The 21,477-nt window shown below is 60.1% G+C and overlaps 5 protein-coding genes and 1 long non-coding RNA gene across 6 annotated transcripts in view; 3 read left to right on the forward strand and 3 right to left on the reverse strand.

Annotated features, from left to right (window-relative positions):
• NPLOC4 (NPL4 homolog, ubiquitin recognition factor) overlaps positions 1-4,234 on the reverse strand; it is a 66,153-nt gene extending 61,919 nt beyond the window's left edge. Inside the window, exon 1 of the mRNA XM_040456663.1 lies at positions 4,127-4,234. Within this exon, the coding sequence (XP_040312597.1) occupies positions 4,127-4,219 (93 nt within the window). The 5' untranslated portion in view covers positions 4,220-4,234. The remainder of the gene's footprint in view (positions 1-4,126) is intronic.
• A 536-nt stretch (positions 4,235-4,770) lies between these two features.
• TSPAN10 (tetraspanin 10) lies at positions 4,771-9,287 on the forward strand. The gene is made up of 3 exons (XM_040456664.1): positions 4,771-4,917; positions 6,506-7,080; positions 8,221-9,287. The coding sequence occupies exons 1-3, from the start codon at positions 4,882-4,884 to the stop codon at positions 8,714-8,716; spliced, it is 1,107 nt and encodes a 368-aa protein (XP_040312598.1). The 5' UTR covers positions 4,771-4,881; the 3' UTR covers positions 8,717-9,287.
• A 700-nt stretch (positions 9,288-9,987) lies between these two features.
• Positions 9,988-13,167, reverse strand: PDE6G (phosphodiesterase 6G). The gene is made up of 4 exons (XM_040456671.1): positions 13,053-13,167; positions 11,430-11,706; positions 10,978-11,018; positions 9,988-10,589 (listed from the first exon to the last, which is right to left on the reverse strand). Exons 2-4 carry the CDS (start codon positions 11,573-11,575, stop codon positions 10,513-10,515), a joined length of 264 nt encoding a protein of 87 aa, XP_040312605.1. The 5' UTR covers positions 11,576-11,706; positions 13,053-13,167; the 3' UTR covers positions 9,988-10,512.
• Positions 13,168-13,271: 104 nt separating this feature from the next.
• LOC121018066 (uncharacterized) lies at positions 13,272-15,475 on the forward strand. The gene is made up of 2 exons (XR_005785012.1): positions 13,272-14,078; positions 15,296-15,475. It is a non-coding gene; the product is annotated as an uncharacterized LOC121018066 (long non-coding RNA).
• OXLD1 (oxidoreductase like domain containing 1) lies at positions 15,401-16,944 on the reverse strand. Its single transcript, XM_040456668.1, has 2 exons — positions 16,804-16,944; positions 15,401-15,987 (listed from the first exon to the last, which is right to left on the reverse strand). Exons 1-2 carry the CDS (start codon positions 16,927-16,929, stop codon positions 15,568-15,570), a joined length of 546 nt encoding a protein of 181 aa, XP_040312602.1. The 5' UTR covers positions 16,930-16,944; the 3' UTR covers positions 15,401-15,567.
• Positions 16,945-17,033: 89 nt separating this feature from the next.
• CCDC137 (coiled-coil domain containing 137) lies at positions 17,034-21,326 on the forward strand. The gene is made up of 6 exons (XM_040456665.1): positions 17,034-17,200; positions 17,563-17,696; positions 18,998-19,220; positions 20,475-20,557; positions 20,709-20,788; positions 20,959-21,326. The coding sequence occupies exons 1-6, from the start codon at positions 17,070-17,072 to the stop codon at positions 21,181-21,183; spliced, it is 876 nt and encodes a 291-aa protein (XP_040312599.1). The 5' UTR covers positions 17,034-17,069; the 3' UTR covers positions 21,184-21,326.
• The last annotated feature ends 151 nt before the right edge of the window (positions 21,327-21,477 follow it).

Here is a 21,477-nt window from a genome sequence, read left to right on the forward strand (position 1 = left end):
CAACGCGCTCCGCCGGCAGCGCAGCCCGGAAACTGAGTTCCGGCCCTCCAACGGCCCGCGCAGGCGCAGGCGCGCGGCCCCGGAGCCCGCCTCGGAGCCGCGCGCGGAGGCCAGGGCCCCGCCCGGCAGGCGGGAAGGACGCCCCGGGGACGCGCTGCTTTCTGAAAGCGCGGGCCGTGCGGAGACAGTGCGACTCTCACCCAGAAGCCATCCCTGCTGGCTGATAATTGAGGAAACTAGCACGCCCTCCGTCTTGCCGGTAGCATGCAGAGAAATAATTTCAGGAAGGTAACGTCACACTTTCATGCTACGAAAAACGAAAAAAGGTATTGCCAGGAATCCGGCAGAAGAGAAACAACTGAATTTAAACTGTATTTAAGGTCAACATTTCTCCGCCCCAGAGATGTAATATTCTAAACTGTGCCGCCAGGGCCAGCCTCACGGGCCACCGACTGGCCCAGAGGCCCCGCCCCGTGCTGGGTTCGACGTTCAGCTGCCAAGGGCGTAATGTTCAGCTAGGAGCCCCTCCTTGTTTTGCACTGGGCCCTGCAAAGTCCGTGGCTGACCTTGCCCATGACTGTGGGGGAGAGTTATGAAAACTTTTAAAGGCCAGAATCCGTGTTGTTTAACCCCGTGGCTCAGCTTCAGGTTGTATTTATCCCCTGTGCTGGAAAGTTCAGGGGACTGCCACTCTCTTCCTCCCTGTCGGCACCTCCCACCTTCCCCGGCTCTGTTATTACTGCTCCAATACCAACGTTTACACCACCATCTGTTCTATAATCTCAATCTCAACAGTCATTTGAGCTTGTTCAGTCTGTCAACAGGTAACTTTTCAAGTGTCTTCTCTGTGCGTGGCTCGGCTAAGCTAATGCCGGGAATGGAGCAGAAAGAGATCCCCTGGGGGAGTCTTCCCAGCAGGAGGCAGGTTGTAGGTATACATGTAGGTATACGATGTCCAGTAATGGACAACCAGAGCAGGGGAGGGGGTGGAGGGTGATAGAGACTTTTATTTTTTTTCAGTTTGTTTATTTCTTTTGAGAGAGAGAGAGAAGGAGAGCGAGAGCACAAGTACAGGAAGGGCAGAAAGAGAGAGAGAATCCCGAGCAGGCTCCACACTGTCACTGTCAGAGCCTGATGCAGGACTCCAACTCATGAACCGTGAGATCGTGACCTGAGCCTAAATCACGATTCGAATGCTTGACGGACTGAGCCACCCAGGCGCCCAGAGGCTATCTGAAAGCAGATGGTCAACAAAGACCTCTCTAAGGAGATGACGTGTGAGCGGGTCCTAGGTAAAGTGAGCGATACGGGTATCTGAGGGAAGAGTGAAAGGATGAGGGGGAAAGCATGTGCAAAGGTCCAGCGGCGACCTGAGAAGTGCTGGGTGCTCCAGAAGCAACAAAGCAGCCAGCGTGGCTGGAGTACCATGAGTGAGGGCAGGGGAGGGCTGGGTCAGGAAGAATCACGTGAGACATGGAAAGGCTTTTAAATTCTATTCTAAACAGAAGTTAGGAAGCCTTTGGGGGGAAGAGAGCAAAGAAGGCATGCTCTCCATTATGTTTCAGAAGGATTCTCCGGAAGCTGAATGGACAAGAGACGGCGGGGAGAAGCAGGGAGACGGGTGAGGAGGCTGATGCCATAGTCCAGAGGACAGCGGGGTGACAGCAAAGGCTGAGAAGTGTCCAGATCCAAGACAAACTCTGGAGGGAGAGCCGAAAGGGTTGCCTGGAAGATCAAGTACTGGGTTTTATTCTACCAACACGCACCCTTCTATTTCCTGCTCCTCTTTTACCGAATGGCCTCTGGTGTTTTTGCTTGTCTTCTATCCAAACGTATTCATTAAAAAAAATGTTTTAATCTTTATTTATGAGAGAGAGAGAGAGAGAGAGAGACAGCAAGCAGCAGGGGAGGGGCAGAGAGAGAGGGAGACACAGAATCCGAAGCAGGCTCCAGGCTCCGAGAGCCCGATGCGGGGCTCAAACCCATGAACCATGGGATCATGGCCTGAGCCTAACTCGACGCTTAACTGACTGAGCCCCCCCCCGGACACCCCTATTACACTGACTCTTTAAAGTTCTATGGTGGTCGTTTCACTTTGTTAGGGCTGCCGTAACAAAATCCCGCAGACTGGAGAACTTAAATCTGTTTTCTCATGGTTCCGGATGCTGGAAGCCTGAGATCAAGGTGACCAAGTTCGGTTTCTTCTGAGGCCGGCCGCCTTAGCTGGCAGACAGCTGTGTCTTTCCTCTGTGCTCAGGCATCCCTGGTGTCCCTCTGTGTGTCCCAATTTCCTCTTCGTACAAGGCCATTGGCCCATTTGCCTCATTTTAAGTTGATAACCTCTTTTTTTTTTTTTTAAGGAAATTTCAAAAAAAAATTTTAACATTTATTCATTTTTGAAAGAGAGAGAGAGACACAGAGTGCAAGCTGGAGAGGGGCAGGAAGGGAGACATAGAATCTGGAGCAGGCTTCAGGCTCTGAGCTGCCGGCACAGAGCCCGATGCGGGGCTCGAACTCACACACCATGAGATGACCTGAGCCGAAGTCAGCCGCCCAACCGACTGAGCCACCCAGGCGCCCCAGATTTAAATATATTAAGATGAAATTCTCAGGGTGCCTGGGTGGCTCAGTCACTTGAGCATCCAACTCTTGATTTCAGTACAGGTCATGACCAGGGTCATGGGATCGAGCCACATCAGTCTCCGTGCTGAGCATGGAGCCCATTTAAGATTCTCTCTCTTCCTCTACCTCTCTCCCTCACTCACACACTCTCTCTCTCTCTAAAATATGAAATGATATGAAATGAAATAAAAATGAAATTCACGTAACATGCTGTTAACCATTTTAGAGTGGACAATTCAGGGGCATTTAGTGCTTTCAGAATGTGGTACAACCACGTCCTCTGTGGTTCCCACACATTCCCATCACCCCCAAAGGGAAACCCCACCCCATTCAGCAGCAGCCCCCCATCCCCCTCCCCCAGCCCCTGGCAGCCACTGATCTTCGTTCCGTCCTTACAGACTTACCTATTCTGAGTATTTCACGCGACGGCATCCTACAGTGTGGGCTTTTGTGTCTGGCTTCCTTCACTGAGCGCGAATTTTCCAAGGCCCAGCTATGTTGTAGCAGGTGTCAGAGTTCTGTTCCTTTCCGTGGCTAACATTCCATTGGGTGGATGGAGCACATCATTTGGATTATCTGTTCTTCGCGGATTCACACCTGGGCTGTTTCCACCTTTTGGCAGTTGTGAGTAGTACTACTGTGAATATGCGTGCATGTGTATTTGTTTGAGTCCCTGTTTGCAGTTCAGGACATACCTGGGGGCCAGATGCCTCACAGTGGGGCTCTCCCTCAGCACCTTAGGTAAGACAACACCCCTCCCCCAACTCTCCTGCTTCCTTTCCTGGCTTCATAACTCTGGCGACCATATAAAATCACATATATTCACGTATCTATTCGCCTACTTTGGGACTTGCGCTTCCTGCTGACAAGTTGAGTTTTTCCACTGCCGTATCGCCAGGGCTCTGACAGTCCCTGACATATATTCGTGGTCTCTTGCGACAGTTATCTGTCGTAGGATTGTGTATCTATTGTAACTCCATTGTGACGGTAATGGGGTGAAACAAACTCTTCCAAAACTTAGCGGCTTCGAACAACAGCCACTCGTTTGCCTCACGGTCCTGCAGGTCGGGAACGTAGACTGGGCTCAGTTGCGTGATTGTCACATGGGAACACGAAGCCGGAACACAGATAATTACAAAACGAAGCCAAAAGGAGCACATTAGAAGTGAAAAGTGCCCCCAAAAGCCCAGGAGAGGGGAGGCCTCCGCTCGCTGGGCAGGATGTGGTCTGGAACTGGACACAGGGAGGAGATTTCAGGGGGTGGCAAAGGTCAAGGGCACTTGAGTGCTTGGCAGGCAGCCCAAGTTGCTGGACTGTAAGCGGGGGGGGGGGGGGGGGGGGCGGGGATGTAACCCCGAAGCCGCCAAAAAACACCAGAGGAGAGGATGGTGAAGACAGCGGGGCCTGTGGCATACCTGCCCCGGAGGAGGCCCCCCAACTTTCTCCTGCCATGGAAACATGTGCTCCCCCAACTTCCAGAGATCCCCGCGAGCCAAGGACTCACCTTCGTATCATAATCCCACACATCACAAGGGAGGGAGGGAGGCGTGGAGAGGTATGCGCCCGTGTTGTCAAAGCACTGGTATCGGGTGGGCATCTGCTCTGAGCCTTGCTTCCCCCCACCATCCAAGCCAGGGAGAGGGGCCAGGAAGTACAGGGCCAGACAGCACCCTGTCTGCACAGCAGCTGCGTGGCCCGGGTTCGTCCAAGCTCTAGGGCCCAGTGGACACGGTGAATACAGTCCTGCCCCTGAGAAGACAAACTCAGAGGGAGTGGGGAGCCCACGTACCTCAAAACCAGGAGGGACGTGATCTGGCCAGTGGACACAGCCTCGTTCTTGCAGTGAATGGATCGGGAGGATAACCTGGCATCTAGCTGCTGGCGGGTCTCCCAGGATTGTTCCTGGGAACCAGTTCGCGGGTCTGATTCCCTGGGTGAACTGACGGAGCCGACCTGCCAGGCCGAGGCCCACCCTGGGGGCCTGCAGCGGTCACCACGAGGTGGCAGCTGACCCACATCACGCCTGCACAGAGCCTCAGGGAATCCACAGAGGCTCTCCGTCTCAACAAGCAGAGGCTGCCTTAAGCCCTAAAGTGTGATGCCTCACATGATCTGGTCATGACTGTGGCCTCCTGGCTCGGTTCACAGCTCAGCCGGCCCCGACTGCACAGCTCACAGACCGGCCGAGGACACGGCACCAGCTCTGCGTCCCAGCTAGAGAGGCCAGGCAGGGGCCCAGCGCACCTGTCCTGCTGGAGAATGGAGGAAGGGGAAAAGAGCCCCCTGCTGGTCCAGGTAAGCCAGTGCCCTGTTGGCCTCAGCCCCGGATTGGAGGTGTCTCCACCCCCCCCCCAAGGCTCTTGGGAGGACAGGCTGGGTTCACCCCCACCCTGAGCCTTGCGGTGTGCTGGGACCAGCCAGCAGGTGGGCGCCTGTGAGGAGCTAAGTTTAGGATGGGGGGTTACTGATCAGGCACCCGACCGTCACCCCGCACCTTGCTCCAGCTCCGAAACGTTTCCTGTTGTTGCCTTGTGTTTGACGTGGCTGCGTCCATGCTCTGGGAACGGGGGGACGGTGCCCACTGGGGCCTTCGGGACCTCCCTCTTGTCCTGCTCATCCAACCTCCACCTGTGACTATGCCCCCACCAGCCTCTTGGCCTTCTTACCCGCCCTGGTGCCCCCTTCCCCCCTCCTGCTCCCCCCTGCCCCCCACAACCTGGTGCCAGCAACCTGCCCTTTTGCTCCTACTGACTGTTGGGGGTCTCAGGGGCTGATAAATAGTTCTCTTCTCCTCAGCTCCAAGTTCATAACGGATGAGGTTTTTTGTTTTTTGGTTTTTTTTTTTTAAGTCTTTTTTTTTTTTTAACGTTTATTTATTTTTGGGACAGAGAGAGACAGAGCATGAACGGGGGAGGGGCAGAGAGAGAGGGAGACACAGAATCGGAAACAGGCTCCAGGCTCTGAGCCATCAGCCCAGAGCCCGACACGGGGCTCGAACTCACGGACCGCGAGATCGTGACCTGGCTGAAGTCGGACGCTTAACCGACTGCGCCACCCAGGCGCCCCACGGATGAGGTTTTGATGCAGAGTCAGATGTGGGGGCAGGGGAGGGGTCAGCACTTCCCGACAGTCCACACCTGGCCCGGCCAGTGCCCCAGAGGGTGGCTGAATGTCCTGCTGGAGGGCCCTGAATCCTACAGAGCCCTGGTCTCAGGCCGCCCTTCTCCCTGCCCTGGGAGCCTGCCTCCTACAGCTGTAGGCCTGGTACCACGTCTGTGCTCTGACAGTGGGACCAGCCCAGCAGATCCTGGGACATTGGGGCTGGTCTCAGAGGGGGGAGCAGAAAGGGCAGTCCCCTGGGCCAGCCCTTCTGCCTGACGGCCCCCACCCCCCTGGCCTGGGTGGGGAAGCCCCTCTCTCCACTGCACATACAGACCAACCCACACAGATGCTTTTCCAAACCCGGGGTAACCGGCTGCCTGCCCCGTGCCTGCGCTGCGGGGAAGTCAGGGGGCCTGACCCACATCCTTCATCACACGGGTGGGCGGGGGGAGATAAAGGGCAGGAGCGTGTTGGTGGAACGGCTGCTTCTCTGGATCCCCTTGCTCAGTCTGGACCGTGAACTGGCAGGGTACAGGCAGCCCTTGTTCGAAAGGAGGTGGGCCCTCACCGTCCCCTCTGCCGCCTGGCTGAACACGACGAGCCCGGAGGCCACCATGTCCCCGGCCTCCGAGGGTCTCTGAGCACCCCCTTCTCTATGCACTGTCCAGCCTCCTTCCCGCTGCCGGGCTCTGACCCCTGGCCGCGAGGAGGAGGCCACCTCCCTGCTGGTTATCGCATCGTGCTGGTGAAGTCTCCCTGTTCATCCCTCCCTCCTCTGCAGGACCCCGGGTGCCAGGAGGGGCCGCTCACTTCAAGCCGTCCAGGTCCGGTGCCCCAAGAGGAGCGGGTCTGGAGGGCAGGCCCCGGGGGAGGCCCGGCCTCCTCCCTCCCCTTGGGAATCAGCTGCCTGAAGTGCCTGACCTTCCTGCTCAACTTCCTCTTCTCTCTGCTTGGTCTGCTGGCCCTGGCCATCGGGCTCTGGGGCTTGGCCGTCAAGGGGTCTCTGGGGAGCGTCTGGGGGGCGGCCCTGCCCGAAGACCCCATTCTGGGACTGGTACTGGGGGGGCTGGCCGTCAGTGCGGTGAGCCTGGCGGGCTGCCTGGGGGCCCTGTGTGAGAGCGCGTTTCTGCTCCGCTGCTTCTCGGGGGGTCTCGTTGCCTTCCTGCTGCTGGAGGCCGTGGTGGGTGCCCTGCTGGTGGCCCTCTGGGGCCCACTGCAGGATGGCCTGGAGCACACCCTGCGTGCGGCCATCACCCACTATCAGGATGACCCGGGCCTGCGCTTCCTTATTGACCAAATCCAGCTTGGGCTGCGGTGCTGCGGGGCGTCTTCCTACCGGGACTGGACGCGGAACCTGTGAGTCCCGGGCCCAAGGGGGAGGGACGGTCCCCAGCGGCCAGCAGACCAGGCCACACACTCGCTCGCGTGGGCACACTCACTCATGCACGTGCTCACGTGGACACGCTTGCATGTATGCACACACACGTGCACGTGCACACTCTTGGGCCCGTGTTTCTGCTCCCTCTCGTGGACCAGGACCAGGTGGACCGAGATCGAGCCAGCAGAGTCAGAAAGTCACTTTTGGGGGTGTTTTTGTGAAGGTCATCGTACAGGACATCTCAGTGTCAAATGAAAATGACTTTTAGGTCACTTGGGGACACGGCTCTGGACTCCACGGCTCTCCCTCAACAGCGTGTGCACGCCGGTGTCCGTGTGCGAGCATGCGTCTGTGTGTGCATGGATTTAGGAACACGGTGTAGTGTATTTTTTACACTGTGCCTGAGGACAACCGGCCACGAGAGACAGAGCCATACAGAGGCTTGAAAAACAGCCATCTGTATCCAACGGTCACTCAAACATGCCAGGCATTCCAGAAGCATCCGTGTGGGTGTTCTCACTCACGGGCCGTGTCTGACTTTGGATTGGTGGCGGGCCCCTGTTGGGGTCACGTTGCCACCTATCCTGCCGGCTTTCGAGTCCTTGTCTTGGTGAGGCCCACTCTTCCGGGAGATGAGAGCAGGCCTGTGAGGGAGGGCAAGGGGGGTGACCTGGAGGCACAGGACCCTGGACCCCAGGCAAAGGCCGGGGACGCCGGGCTGCTGCCTGGAGGCGGGGGCCCTGAGGAGAGCAGTTTCCTCCCGCCTGGCGAGCTCCTCCCAAGTGCTGCCCCTCACTCCCCGTTGTGACCCCCCGCAGGCTTCCGCCCACCTGCCCCCTCCAGTCCTGCCTGTTCAGACCAACTCAGCAGCCCCCACCGAGCGAGGTGGTCTTCATTCCCCCCCTCACGAGCTTGTCTCCCCTTGAACCCTGTCACCAAATATGTCCCTTCTAGCCGAGATTTTACAGGTGCCTGCATGTGCGCAGGGCTACTGGATGCTGGGATAAGCTCCGGACACCTGGGTACTGTGTGTGCACAAGTACGTGTGCGGGCGTGCACGCATCTGTGTGTCTGCGTGTGCCCTCCAGACTGACGCCCAGGTGTGCCCGCCCTTACAGGTACTTTAACTGCAGCTCCCCGGGGGTCCAGGCCTGCAGCCTTCCTGCCTCCTGCTGCGTCCACCCCGGGGAAGACGGAGCCTCTGTCAACGACCAGTGTGGCTCTGGAGCCCTGCGCCTGGACGAGGATGCCGCTCGGAGAGTGGTGCACCTGGAGGGCTGTGGCCCTCCTCTCCGGCGGTGGCTGCGCAGGAACGTGCGGGCCGCGGGCGCCTACGCCATCGTGGTTGTGGCGGTCCAAGGGGTGGAGCTCCTGTTGGCCAACCAGCTGGTGAGGGCCCTGGCCGTCCGCCGGGGGGAGGTGGACAGCCCCAGAGCCGCAGGGACGGTGGCCTTGTCCACCCGCGCCTCACACTCCGTGAAACGGCCCCTGCCAAACTGGCCCAGCGCTGACAGCCCAGGAGGACCCCCAGGGAAGGTGTCCTACGGCATCCCAGACGCCCTGGCCTCCTCCACCGGCTGTGCCTCCGGCCCCCCAGGGCCCCCCTTCCCCTGAGGGCAGAGCACGTCCGCCTCCTTCCCGGTTCCATCAGGCCCTGCTAGAATGAGTCCCTGTGCCACCCCCTGATTTCACGATCTTTTGGGGACTTTTGTTCTCCACCACTGAGTCGGGCACTGCCTGCTCCCTGGCAAACGCCACTGTGACCTGAGCGTAAGCTGAGCCTGGTGGGTGCTGCTGGCCGCTGTCTGCCTCCTCTGGGGACGCCAGGCAGAGCCACCCAGCGGGCAGGGAGCGTGTGGGGTATGGAGACCGGAGGAAATCCTGCTGCCAAGCCCCCAACTCCAACCTCCACCTCCGACCACCTCTGATGCCTACCTCCAAACCCTGCCTCTGACCTCCACTCTGACCCCGCCTCTGACACTTTGCCTAGGATGTCACCTGTGACCCCCAGTCTTGATCCCAGCCCTGATGCCTCACTCTCTCACCACGGCCTGGGTACCTGCCCTCCTCTGGGGTCACCTCGCCCTTTCCCACCGTTGTGGTGGTTGAGGTGGGGCCCAGGCGGGAGTAAACTTGAGCGAGAGGCAGCATCCACACAATAAACAGCGCCGGTGTTAAGCGGGCAGCGTGAGGAATCCTTACCTAGCTAAGCACCTGCAGATCGGCTGCCAGGTCAGGAGCCGGCCTCTGCCAACTCCTCACTGCGGGCACCCCGATCGCACTTCATCACCATCGGTGACCCTCTCACATTAACGGGACCCCAGAGGGCCCTTCCCAAGAGTCACGTCTGCACTGTGCTGTGTGCAGACGCCCACAAACACACCTGGCCCGTGTGGACGCACACTTGGGTGGCTTCCGGATGGTGACTGCTGCTGGGGACAGTTCCACACAGGTGTGTGTGTGTGTGTGCAGGTGCGCCCGCTTCCCCCGGGTGTGGTATCGGGCGGAGCTGCTGGGTCACGGGCGGACGCCCATCCAGCTTTCGTGGACCACCGAGGACAGGCTAGCTGGGCCACTGAGCAAACTCCACAATCTCTGCGCCTGTTTCCTCACCTGTGGGGCAGGGCTAAGCGTTCCTCCTCCCGGCAGGAGCTGCGGGTGGGCTCCGGCAGCCGGGTGTGTGCGCCTTGCCCCCCAGCGTGTCTGGCCTCGCCGGGCGTACCCCCAGCCACCACAGGCCCAGGCTCAGCGCCTCGTGGGCGTCCCTCCCCCTCAGCCCGGCCAGGCCCCTGCGGCCCCCGACACCCTGCACTTGCACCCGTGCACTCCGGCTGGAGACCCACACCTTTGGGCCCTGCCCGCACCACAGCACACTCTAGACGAGCGAGGGGAGGCATGCTGACTTTATTTTGCAACACGGACAGCAAGCATGGGCCGTGGCGGGGAGGTCAGGTTTCCTGCTGGCGCGATGGGTTTGGAGGGGTGCCGCGCTCTTGCTGATGCCACCGGGACACCGCCCCCCGCCCCTCCCCCGCCACCAACCCAAGGGCACCAGCTGGGAAGGACTGGCGAGGGGGGCTTGTCCTCACCACCAGATAGCAGGACGGGAGCAGGGGGTGAGGGACATTTCTGGGAGCCCTGCCCTGGCTTTCCAGCCCTAAACGAAGATCTGCAGTTCCTCTGGAAGTTAAGCAGGGCCTGACCGGGCCCGAGATGTCCTGCAGGGAGACGGGGGGCTTCTGGTAACTAGCATCTAGGGTCCCAAGGTTGTCACCTTGCAAGGGTCTCCAAACACAAACTGGACAATCCGGACACCCTCGGGGGGATGGGCTTCCTCACAGGAATCCTGACCAGGGGTCGGAGCGGGCAGCGGGGGGTAGGGCCCTGGGACTCCGGGTCAGGCTCTCGCGCTAGATGATGCCGTACTGGGCCAGTTCGTGCAGCTCCAGGTGGTTGAAGGCCTCCCATGGGCAGATGACCGTAATATCTGCAGGAGAAGGGACAGTGGGACCAGGAGGGTCATGGCCCCAGGGGCCACCATCCCCTCAGAGGGTGAGAGAAGTCCTGGGTGCAGAGCCCTCCCCACTGGGGCACACCAGCCGGAGCGGGCCGGGTGGAAGACAGTGGGTGCAGTAGGCCAGGTGGAGAGAGGGGCGGCAAGAGCTCCCCATGCCTTTCCAGCCCCTCCAAGTCCACAGTGAACCCACCGAACGGGAGGTCTAAAGCTCGATATTGGGGCAGAGAATGAGGGACGGGCTTGGGGCGGCGCCCTAGATAAGCTTCTGCCAGAGAAAGGAGAGGAAGGGTGGCACGGCAGGCAAGCCCACAGGTGGGGGAGTGGGGGGGACCTGGGAAGACCCTCGAGGACATCATACCTGTTCCCAGGCCTTCCATTCCAGGGATGTCATCCCCAAACCTATAGGACAGAGCGGTCAGGGCCAGCGGCCAGGAAAAGAGGAGTGGGGGTGTGTGTGGGGGGGTGTTCATGCACTTGACCGCAGACCCCTGAGTTGCCCAGCGTGCCCTGGCTGTGAGTGTGTGTGCAGGGACACACGTCGGTGGTTGGCCTGTGACTGAATCCCTAGGTGGCAGTGAGCACAGTCTCCAGACCCATTTGGCAGTAACAGGTAGAGGGGGACAGGAGCCCCGGAGCCCTCCCGCACCCCCATGCTGAGGGGGACCCTCAGGCCCTCCAGAACCACCCCACCCTATTAGGACGATGGGACCACCCTCAGCCAGAACAGGACAGCTGAGCACCCACTCAAAGTGTAGCCCCGCCTCCTTCCTGTGTAGCCTGGGGCTGGGCCCCTCCCCAAGCCTTGCTTACCCTTGGACGCCTTTCTTGGGGGGTTTGCTCTTGAACTGCCTGGTTTGCCGCTGCTTAAATTTGGGGGGCCCTTTCCTGGGAGTGACAGGCCCCCCAATCACCCTGGTGGCCGACCGGATCTCGGCCTTGGGTGGCTCCAGGTTCATGGCCAGGATGGCGGAGACCTCTGGCTTCTAGACTTCCTCACGCCGTGGGCTGGGGGCACACCAGGCTGGTGGGGGGAGGGGATCCCAGTCAGCCCCCTTCCAGGTCTCAACCCAGAAGAACAGAGGAAATCCTGAAACACGAGATCCTGGGCATGACCCCGACAACAGCCCCCTCTCATCTCCAGGTGGGGCTCCAGCTGGGGTCAGGCAGAGGGAATGAGAGTCCTGGGTGGCCCTGCAGGTGCACCCCCCTCGGATGGGTGGGGACACTCTGTCTCATTCCCGGTGGCATGCCAGGCAGCTAGTAGTGTCAATGAAGAATGACTGAGAAAGGGAGGGCAGCGGGCTGGCCAGGGAGGGGCGTGTCTCAGAACAAGTCCAGAGCTCAGCTGCGCAACCCTCCCCTCCACCCCAGCAGCTTCCTCTCTCAACTAGTAGACTCTTTCACCCCCCCACCCCACCCCCGGCCACTCGCTGTGCTGAGGGGACTGCTCCGGGCACCAGTGCCACCTGCTGGTGTCCCTGAACCCACTGCATAGGGTGAACTCCCCTCTGCCCCTCCCGCAGAACCTCTCCCTGGATGCCCTAAGCCCCCTGACCCTGCTCAAGGGCGACTCAGCTTCCCCTAAGCCTATTAGCTCCAGAGGGAGACCCTAATCCCTCAGGGCCACTGTGAGCCTGGAAGGTTCTGGGGCTAAGCCCATGACACAGACAGGAGCCCCTGGCACTGGATACCCCAGGCACCGCCTCTTGGGACCCATCCCTGGTATTGTGGGCTGCAGTGCCTGAATCCAGCCTTGGGCCACTGCCAGCTGCCTGCTAGAGCACCAGGGCTGAGACTGGCAGGCGAGGACAGGTGGGCCCACCCCGAGGAAGGCTGGGTGGTGGGTGTGGGCACCCGGTACCAGGGGGACCCCACCACGGACCTTCCCTCCCTAAGATTCCGCCTCCATGCCGAGAGGACGTGCACAGGGTCCAAGGTGCATGGCAGCGGGCCTGGTGGTCCTGGCTGCTCAGACCCTGTGATGCCCACTCCTCACAGCCTAGACAGTGTAGGCTCAGCCAGACCCTTCCCCAGTCCCAGGCCGTGGGCCTGGTGTGCGCAGCCCTGGCCCAGACCGAACTCCTACTCTCAGATGCTGGCCTCATGGAAACCGCCGTCTGACCTCTCCCAGCTGCCCCGGCCCCAGCCCAGCCTGTGGCTGATGCCCACTCAAGTTGGCTGGGAGTGTGTGGCCCAAGGTCCCCGGACCATTGCTGGCCTTGGGGGCTGCCTGCAGCCACTGTTTGATATGGGGGAGCTGAAAATGATTGGCTGGGCAACCTCTCTGAATAGGACAGCAGGCAGACCCCCACAGACCCAGTCCTCAGTGCGGTGGCAAAAAGCCCGCCAGCTCCCCATCCTCGGGGCAGATCCCCACCAACACCCTTGGGTAAGTGGCCACCGAGAAAGGCAACCAGGAAGGTCACTACTCACCACGCACTGGGCAGGTCTCAGGGGGCCATGGGTGCGAGTGACCAGGTCTCCCTCAGCAGGGTGCGGCTGGAAATTTATCCTGCCTCTGGCTAAACCGATTAGGATCGTCCCCTGACGCTACACTAATGAGATCATCAGGGCCATTCGGAAGGGCAGAGGGAGGGCGCCACCTCCGAGAATTCAGGGAGAGGAGGGAAGGGGCTCGGGTGTGGTCTGGGGTCCAAGGGATGAGCCAGGGATGTGGTCGGGACAAGGGATACGGTGTGCGATCACAAACAGCTGGGGACGGACAAGACCCTCTCCTGAAGCTGCTCATCTCTGAAGCGAAGAAGAAACTGGCTGCTGTCCTGGGTCTCCCCCGCTTTCCATCCTCCGAGCTGTAAAGAATCTGCCTTCACGGCCCCCAAGTCCCGCATAGTGTGGCCACTATCCACTTCTCTGATTTCATCTGTATCCCTCCCCCTCGCTCTCCCCCTTTGCACCGGCTGCCCCCTCCGGTGGGTGTATTCTGCACCTGTCCTCATTCCCCTAGCTCCCTCTTCGGAGCTCCGCACCAGGATCCCTTCCTTAGGGTGACCCCTCAGGCCAGACCAGGATCCGTATTTCACAGGTCCTCGTGGCAACCGGAACTTTCCTTCATCACTCTTACATAGTCGTTCGTTGGAGCAATGCTTGTGTTAACCTCCGTCTTGCACGTTACAGTGCAGTGGGGCAGACATTTCTATTGGACCCCGGCGGCTAGCCCAGTGCCAGAACATCACAGATGGTGAAGTACCTGGGAAACAAACAGATGCACAAGGACGAGACCCACACCCGCATGCGTCTCAGCAAGCCTGGTGTTATGCTGCCCTGGCAAGACGGCCGCGTTCCACGTGCAGGAGGGGCCTGCCTCGCTGCCAGGGACAACACCAGTGGCTTCTTGATGGGGACAGCTCACATCACACGGGCCTCTGCTAGGACTGTTGAGCTCTGAAGCGAGGCCAACTGAGTAGCATGCACTCGAGGTATACGTACGTGCATACACGGGTACGTATACAAAACCTCTATAAATCTGATTTTTTTTAAGTCTATTTTGAGAGTGGGGGAGAGGCGGAGAGAGAGGGAGAGAGTCCCAAGCAGACTCTGCACTGTCAGCACTGATGCTGACGTGGGGTTTGATCTCACAAGCCATGAGTCTATAACCAAAGCTGAGCCAAAACGAAGCTTCGGTTGCTTAACTGACTGAGCCACCAGGCACCCCATAAACCTGAATTGTTGAGGAAAATACAGAAAACTTCTATGTCTCTGAGAGAAGCTACCCCTTCAGGGAGGCCCAGAGCCCACCAAGCTTTGCTGTACTGCTGTCTCGGCAAAATCTTTCTCTTCCTGGGCCGTTTTTCAATCTGTGTGAGGATGCGGTTAAATTAGATGCTCTGAGATATAGTCCAATAAATGTGTCACCATAAATCAGGTTTCTCTGAACCAATCAAAACCCTGTTTCTGGAGGGCACTCAGCTGTTCGGAAAGACAGCCTAAGCCACAGGGGTCTCACTAGGCTCACATTTTCTCCCACTCCCTGGCCCACACATCTGCCATGTGATACGCTAGCTTTACATTGAAGCCCCTACGTGGGAAGACCTATCAGCTCAAACCTCTCACGAAATTCTAGTACAATCTTAGCTTTTTCTCTAAATGAGAAGAGAGAAAACAGGCATAAACGCCCAGGCTGCTCGTATCAGCGCTTGGAAATGCTGGGGGAGGGAGAGAAGGTGGGACAATTTCCATGCTGGCGGTGAGCAGGAGAGGTGGGCAGTGAGGACCCTAAGACAAAGTCCTACCTGGGCTGGATGGTCCAGCAGCCAGGTCTGCAGCCGACCAGGCTGCTTTCCTGGAGGCTGATTCTAGGGCTGATGCCCTGGCCAATCGCCCCGATCCTCGGAGCTAAGTGGGTTGGAAGGACTGAAGGCTCAGGCCCCGGCGGTGTATCTACCGCCTCCCCCCTGGCTGAATGGGTATCTCCCCAAGGATCCCTGCAGCTGGAACAAAGGGGCCCTTCCCAGGCTGCCCGCGGGCGTTCATGCCTGCTACAGGCCCTGCCAACAGCAGCTTCGAGGGACCAGATGGCTCTCCCTCTGCTGCAGCACTGAGAATAACCAGAGCTGACCTCGGGGCAGGACTTCTGGGACGCTGGGAGGCAGAAGGGGGTTCCCGGGGTCGTCGTCACATAATTATTCAAAAGAACGGAGCTTACGTTACCCTTACAGGTTGGTAAAGCTGTAGGCCCTCAACGAATGTTCGATCGCAACCCGTACCGTCTTTCTGTGACGACGCAACGTCAGTCCTGCACACGACAACACGGAAGCCTCCGGTCTGAGCACCACAGAGAACTTATTTATTCCCAGATGAGGTCAATAAATAATTCTTCCTACTTCTGTCTGACACCAGCCTCGTGAAGGGCTGTGAATGAAGCTCCGTGTTGCTTCCCGAGGAGCTGCCAGGCCGGGGCCTGTCTGGGTGCGGGTGTGGGCAAGCCGGCTCAGCCTCCACTCCTCGCTCGGAGCTGGATCTCCATCCTGAGGAAGGCCTTGAGGTTCTCGTCAGCCACGTGTTCCTCCAGGGCGGCCAGGGCCCGCTCCCCGCCATCCTGGTAGTGCTGCAGCAGTGCGTCCGCATACTCCACCCACACGCACTTGGGGCAGCCACTCATGCAGCAATTTGTGGGGGGTTCGAGCCCGGGGGGCAGGGGAAATGGGGGTTCCAAGGGGCCCCCGCCAGGCAGGGAGGACTTGTGCTGCCTGGTGCCCTCTGCACTGGACTGAGAGCCCACCTCCACGTGGTCCTTCCCGAACTCTCCGTGGCCTTCCCGGGCTTGGACCCAGGCACAGTGCCGGTAAAGAGTGCTGCTGCCTCCAGGAAGCCTTCGGCACCAGCCCCAGCTGGAGAGTCGCCGTGGCCCCTAAGGAGACAGAGGCTGGTAAGGCCTTGCCTGCCCCCGGCTCCAGGGGAATTTCGGCCCCTGTCATTGGCAGGGGGCCCCAGGTGCTTCTCCACTCCCTCATTTCCCATGAGACCTCACACAAGTTACTTCACCTCTGGACTCGGTTTTCCCTCTGTAAAGCGGACATAAGCGCTGCTATAACACACAACTCATGAGAAATGCTGGCTTCGGGTACAGGCACTGGGTGCGCCCTCCAGCAGATGGTGGTGTGGGGGGTACCTTGGCACCTCCAGCTAAGAACGCTCTGCTCCTTTGGCAGAATGGGGGCGGGGCGGGAGCCTGTGAGCTCCGGCCACACAGCTGCTTCTCCCTCTCCAACCAGCGCAGCCGCGTCCCTGTCCTACCAGCCTGATTGCGGACACCGCCCCTTCATCCCTGTTTTCCCCCAGGTCATCCCCCAAAGGCTCCGAGGGCAGCCCTCCCGCTTCCTATCCGTTCTCCGGTCCCAGCCCCGGCCCCAGGGTCCCCTCCCCTCTCCACTGTGTCTGGGGCCCTCAGCACTGACAGACGCGGCCCTGACTCTATCCATTTCCCTAACTCTTGCGAGGAGCATCAGCTCCTTGTTCACCGCAGCTTCCCCAAAGGGCTCGCACACAGAGGGCGCGCAAGGGACACTGCTGAGCGGGTGGGTCCAGCGCAGGGCGGTCCTTCCCGTGGAGCCAGGGCAGGCAGCCACGGTCCCCTGCAGGCGGGGAAGGCAGGACGTCTCCAGTCCCTGCCGGCCCCGGCCTCCCGAACGCGCCCAGCCCCGGCCCCCGACCCGCTGGTACTTGCCGGACGCCGGGCAGCGGCGGCCACCGCCCGGCCTCCCCGGGCCAAGCTCCGGAGCAGCATCACATACGGCCCGACCCACGCACACGCGCGCCTCACCCCGCCCACCGAGGCGTGAGGGGCGGCCATTCTGGCCAATCCTGGCCCGCCAGGAAGCGGCACCGCCCCAATGGGCGCGGGGCTGAGCGCAGGAAGCGGAAGTGGCGGTCGTGGGGCGGGACTGTGCGGAAGGGCGGAAGTGGCTTCTTCCTGGAGCGCCCGGCGTGCAGATGGCGGGAGCCGGGCGTAGAGGCGCTACTACGGTGGGGACGGCGGGGCCTGGGGGCCCGGGGCGGCCGCAGGGGAGAAAGCAGCAGCTGCCGGGGAAGCAGCGCTCGGCGCCGTGGCCCGGACCGCGCAGGTGGGTCTCTACCCGGCCCCCGCTGTGTCCGTGCCATGGGCGCGACGGGGGACCGGCCAGGTGAGGGAAGGCGTGAGGGTCTCCAGCGTGGAGGCACTAGCCACCGTCCGGGGTGCCGTGTTTGCCATCCTAGTGGAGGTCAAGGACGAGTCCTCCTGGGGCTGTGGGAGCGGCCCTCCACCCCAGCGTCCTGCGAGAACGCAGCGCAGGGACAGTCTGCGGTGAGGATGCCTCCTTGCCTGGCACGCACCCCTGCAGCCAGGTGGCCTGCGAAATTCCCGTCCCAGGCCCGGCTTCAGTTTTCTCTGATTCTGCTTATGCCGAGCTTAAGTCTCGTCTCACCCTCCTGTTCTCCCTCCCAGCAAAGAAAAAAAGAAAGTAAATTGCAAGCCCCAAAACCAGGACGAACAGGAAATCCCTTTCCGGCTCCGAGAGATTATGAGGAGCCGCCAGGAGATGAAAAATCCCATCAGTAACAAAAAGAGAAAGAAAGAAGGTAACGTGCAGGCCCATGCTGGGTGGTAATAAAGCTTTGTGTGTTTGAATCCACTTGCCCTGTTTCAGGCAGAAGAAATCTGCCAGGACCCAGTGGTTTGAGGGTGCAGGAACATGTGGGGGCACTAACCAAGGGCTGGTGTCACCAGGGCCAAAGAGGTGGCTGGCAGCAGGTGGTAGTGTGGTTTCAGATGAGGCTCCAGAACAACCCCCAAGGGGCCTCCTGTGAGGATTGTGGATTCCCCTCCCAGAAGTAGTGGCGATCCATCAGAAGAGAGATCACTGTGTAACAACTGAGGGGGTGGACACGACAGGCCAGTGAAGCTCTTGCAAGTGAGAAATGGCAGTTTCTCGGATGGGAGCGCGGAAAGGATGGTGCAGCGAAGTGGATGTTTTCCGGAGGTTAAGGAGAGAATTGGTCGGACCCCCCTGAGAAACTTCCCTTTCCAACCCTCACCCAAGGCCAGGCTGGGCGCCCACCTGTCAGCCTCTGCCAGAAACAGCACTCAGGGCGTTTGAGGGGGATGGAGTCCAGCATGTTCTGTGTATGCAAATGTTTTCCCAAATGTGAGATTGATTTTACAGCAGTGCTGTTCTAGAATTTCTCTGTAAACCTCCTGCTTTTCATTGGGGTTACGTGACTGCCAAAGAGAATGTGAGAGAGGCACGGAAGGGGAGAATTGGAGGAGGCGCGCTGGCCCCAGTGGCAGATGGCACACTTTGAACTGTGCCTTCCTGAGCTGGCCCTCGTTTTCGGTTATTTAAGAGCTATACGCTCACGTGCACAGTAAATCAAGCAGTTCTGCGAGGTATGAGGTACGGCATAGCCTGGCTCCCTGTCTCTGAATCCTGCTGTCACCCTTTGAGACAAAGCACCGTTCATCTTCTCAGATGCCTTCCCGAGAGAGAGGGTCTGCCTATTTTCACATGTTAACGGCGGTAAAGCTATGCCTTCATCCCGTGCTTTGCTTACTGTCCTCAATTTGTGTGATAAAGTCTTCGCACGAACATAGGGTGCTCCCTCAAGCAGCCATGTTTTGACAGACATTTAGGTTATTTCCTGTTCTGTTTTTCAGCCGAGCCGTGGTGGACGTCTTTGACATGGAGCGGTGGGCCATGGGGATCCCATCCGCAAGGGTGCCCGAGCTGGGCATCGTGAATCCTCTTTAGCTACTGTGGTTGGGCTGCTCCCACTGGGTCTGGTCTTCCTTCCCCGTGGCCTTGGGCAGAGGCACCAGCACGTGCAGCCAGCCTGGCACCGTCTCCCTCCTGCCCCTCACCCCACGCCCGCTTTGTCCTCAGCCCAGATGGCCTTCAGAAAGACACTGGAGAAGGAAGCAAAAGGAGTGGAGTCGGACATTGCTGTCCCCAAATTCAAGCAGAGGAAGTGGGAGTCTGACGGGGCCTACATCCAGCGTATGGAGCAGGAGGCCCAGCATGTGCTTTTTCTCAGCAAGAACCAGGTGGCCCGGCAGCCTGAGGTGCAGGTGGCTCCCAAGAAGGAGAAATCAGAGCGGAAGAAAGCGTGAGTGGGGGCGGGGTAGGGGCTGGGGTCCCACGACTGTCTCCTGCAGTGTCAGAATGGGGAGCGCAGAAAGAAGCGAAAAGCTGGTCAGTCGGTGAGTGTTCTCTCTACACCCGAGCCTCTTAACCTTGGGGTGCAGGGAGCCTCTAAACCCACGGAACTCTGAAGGCCTAGCTCTGTCTTTGCCTTTCTCTGGAAAAGCATCCAGGGGGCCCAAGAGCCAGATGAGGTCAAGGGCCAGCTGTCCTCCTGGCCAGTTGCAGTAGGGAGGTGGAGAAAAGACAAGGCCCCGTGCTCTCTCGGGAGGGCTTGCTGAACACCAGGGGACCATGCCGCCTCTGCCGGAGATCGGTACTACATGTGGGGTTCCCACGCAGCCCCGGGGTTCCCCTGCCTCTGGCTGGGAGATGCCACGTCATCTCTGAGCCCCTTCAGCTGTGCCATATGCACAAGTTCTGTGACCCCTCTCAGCTCCCGTGTCCTGTCTGCAAGTAGGGACACCAGCATCTCCAGGGGGGTTCAGGCGGCATCTGGGGCCAGGGGGAGCCCGCTGCCAGGTGCTGCTCCCCTGCCTCCCAGCCCTGGAGTCTGGGAAGGAAGCCATGTGCCACCTCCCTGGGCTTGGGGACCGGAGCTGGGAGGTGGTTTTGACAAACAAGGGCTTTTCGAGATGTTTCTGCCATAGCTGCGGCTTTTGAGTTGCGTCAGCCCGGGCTTCATCAGCAGTTCCCTCAGCACCTGTGAGTTGGGGATGGTCTGCAGCCTCGTGGGGCTTCCCCGTCTGAGCACTCTTTGTGCTTGTAGTCGGGTCAGGTGACCAGAAGCCCATCACAGGAAACCTGTCCCACGTACCGTCTGGAGCCGCAGCGATGCCCCGGACACAGGGCCGCTTTGTGAGACCCTTTAGACACAGTCGCACAGCTGACACTCGGGGCCAGTCATTCTCTGGGGTGGGGGCACCATCCCCGGCCTCCACCTGAGGTGCCAGGAGCGCTCCCACCCTCTGTGACAACCCAGAACATCTCTGGATGTTGTCATACGTACCCCGGGGCACCGTCGCCCCCACTGAGAACCACTGACTTGGAACTCGGCGCCTGCCATTCGGAGCCCTCTCTGGTGCACAGCTGTGGGGACACGGTGGCAGCTCACTGGGGTCCACTCTAGAGCACCCTCCCGGGCAGGGTGATCTCCACCTTCGGAATCCAGAGAAATGAGAGTTTAGGAATCTGAACAGCATCGTGCTTTCTTCACCAGGTTCCAGAAACGGCGACTGGATAGAGTCCGGCAGAGAAGAGAGGAAAAGGCAGCAGAAAGGCTGGAGCAGGAGCTGCTCCGAGGTGGCTCTTCCTGAAGCGACTGCGTTGGCCTCGGGCCCCGCTGTCTTCCCGGGGTCAGCGGGGGGGGGGGGGGGGCGGTCAGTGGATGGGGCCGCGGCTGTGCCGCGGCTGTGTGGGCAGAGGCCTCACTTCTGCTCCTCTGCCCCTTCAGACACGGTGAAGTTTGGCGAGGTTGCCCTGCAGCCCCCAGAGCTGACCGCCCAGCCCAGGATGAGCAGGGGCGGGGGCCAGGTGAGCAGGGGCGGGGGGTGGCCCTGTGTGTCCCCCAGCGCTGCCGGGTCCACGGCCCGCAGACGGAATGCTGCGTTCTCACCGGGCGTCCAGCTGTCGGACCAACGTGGGCCCTTCCTCATCTCCCTCCTTCCCGAACCTGTGCCTCAACTTCTATCTCTGTTCTTTAGCCTGGGAAGAAATCGCTGATGCTGAGGATGCTTCTGAGCCCTGGTGGTGTGTCCCAGCCTCTGACCGCGTCGCTGGCCCGACAGCGGATCGTCGGGGAGGAGAGAGAGCGGGCTGTGCAGGCCTACCGGGCACTAAAGACACGGCAGCGGCAGGCGGCTCAGTCCCCACGGCCACCCCGTTCACCCCACCCCGCTTCCAGGAAGAAGGCAGAGACCTGTCTGTGACGGTGCGACCAGGGCCTCCACACCTGGGTCGGGGAGGACACGTAGACGGCCTGTACACAAGGGTCCTTTCCCTGGAGCACACTGGGACTCCCAGGCCCCCCTGTACCAGCTCTCGAGTGTAGAACAGGGCTCCAGGTCTCTGCTCTGTCATGTTTTCCTCCCCGAAGAGGGCTCTTCTGTGACTGACCGTCTGCTGGGCCATCTCCCACAGGGCATTGTCCATCCCAAGTTCCCAGAGACAGACCAGCACCTGTTTGGGACACAGCCAGTCGGGCATCACGCACGGCTTTGTGC

Source organism: Herpailurus yagouaroundi, unplaced genomic scaffold (assembly GCF_014898765.1).
Source record: "Herpailurus yagouaroundi ecotype Mexico unplaced genomic scaffold, PumYag 217, whole genome shotgun sequence".
In the NCBI taxonomy this organism is placed as follows: Eukaryota; Metazoa; Chordata; class Mammalia; order Carnivora; family Felidae; genus Herpailurus; species Herpailurus yagouaroundi.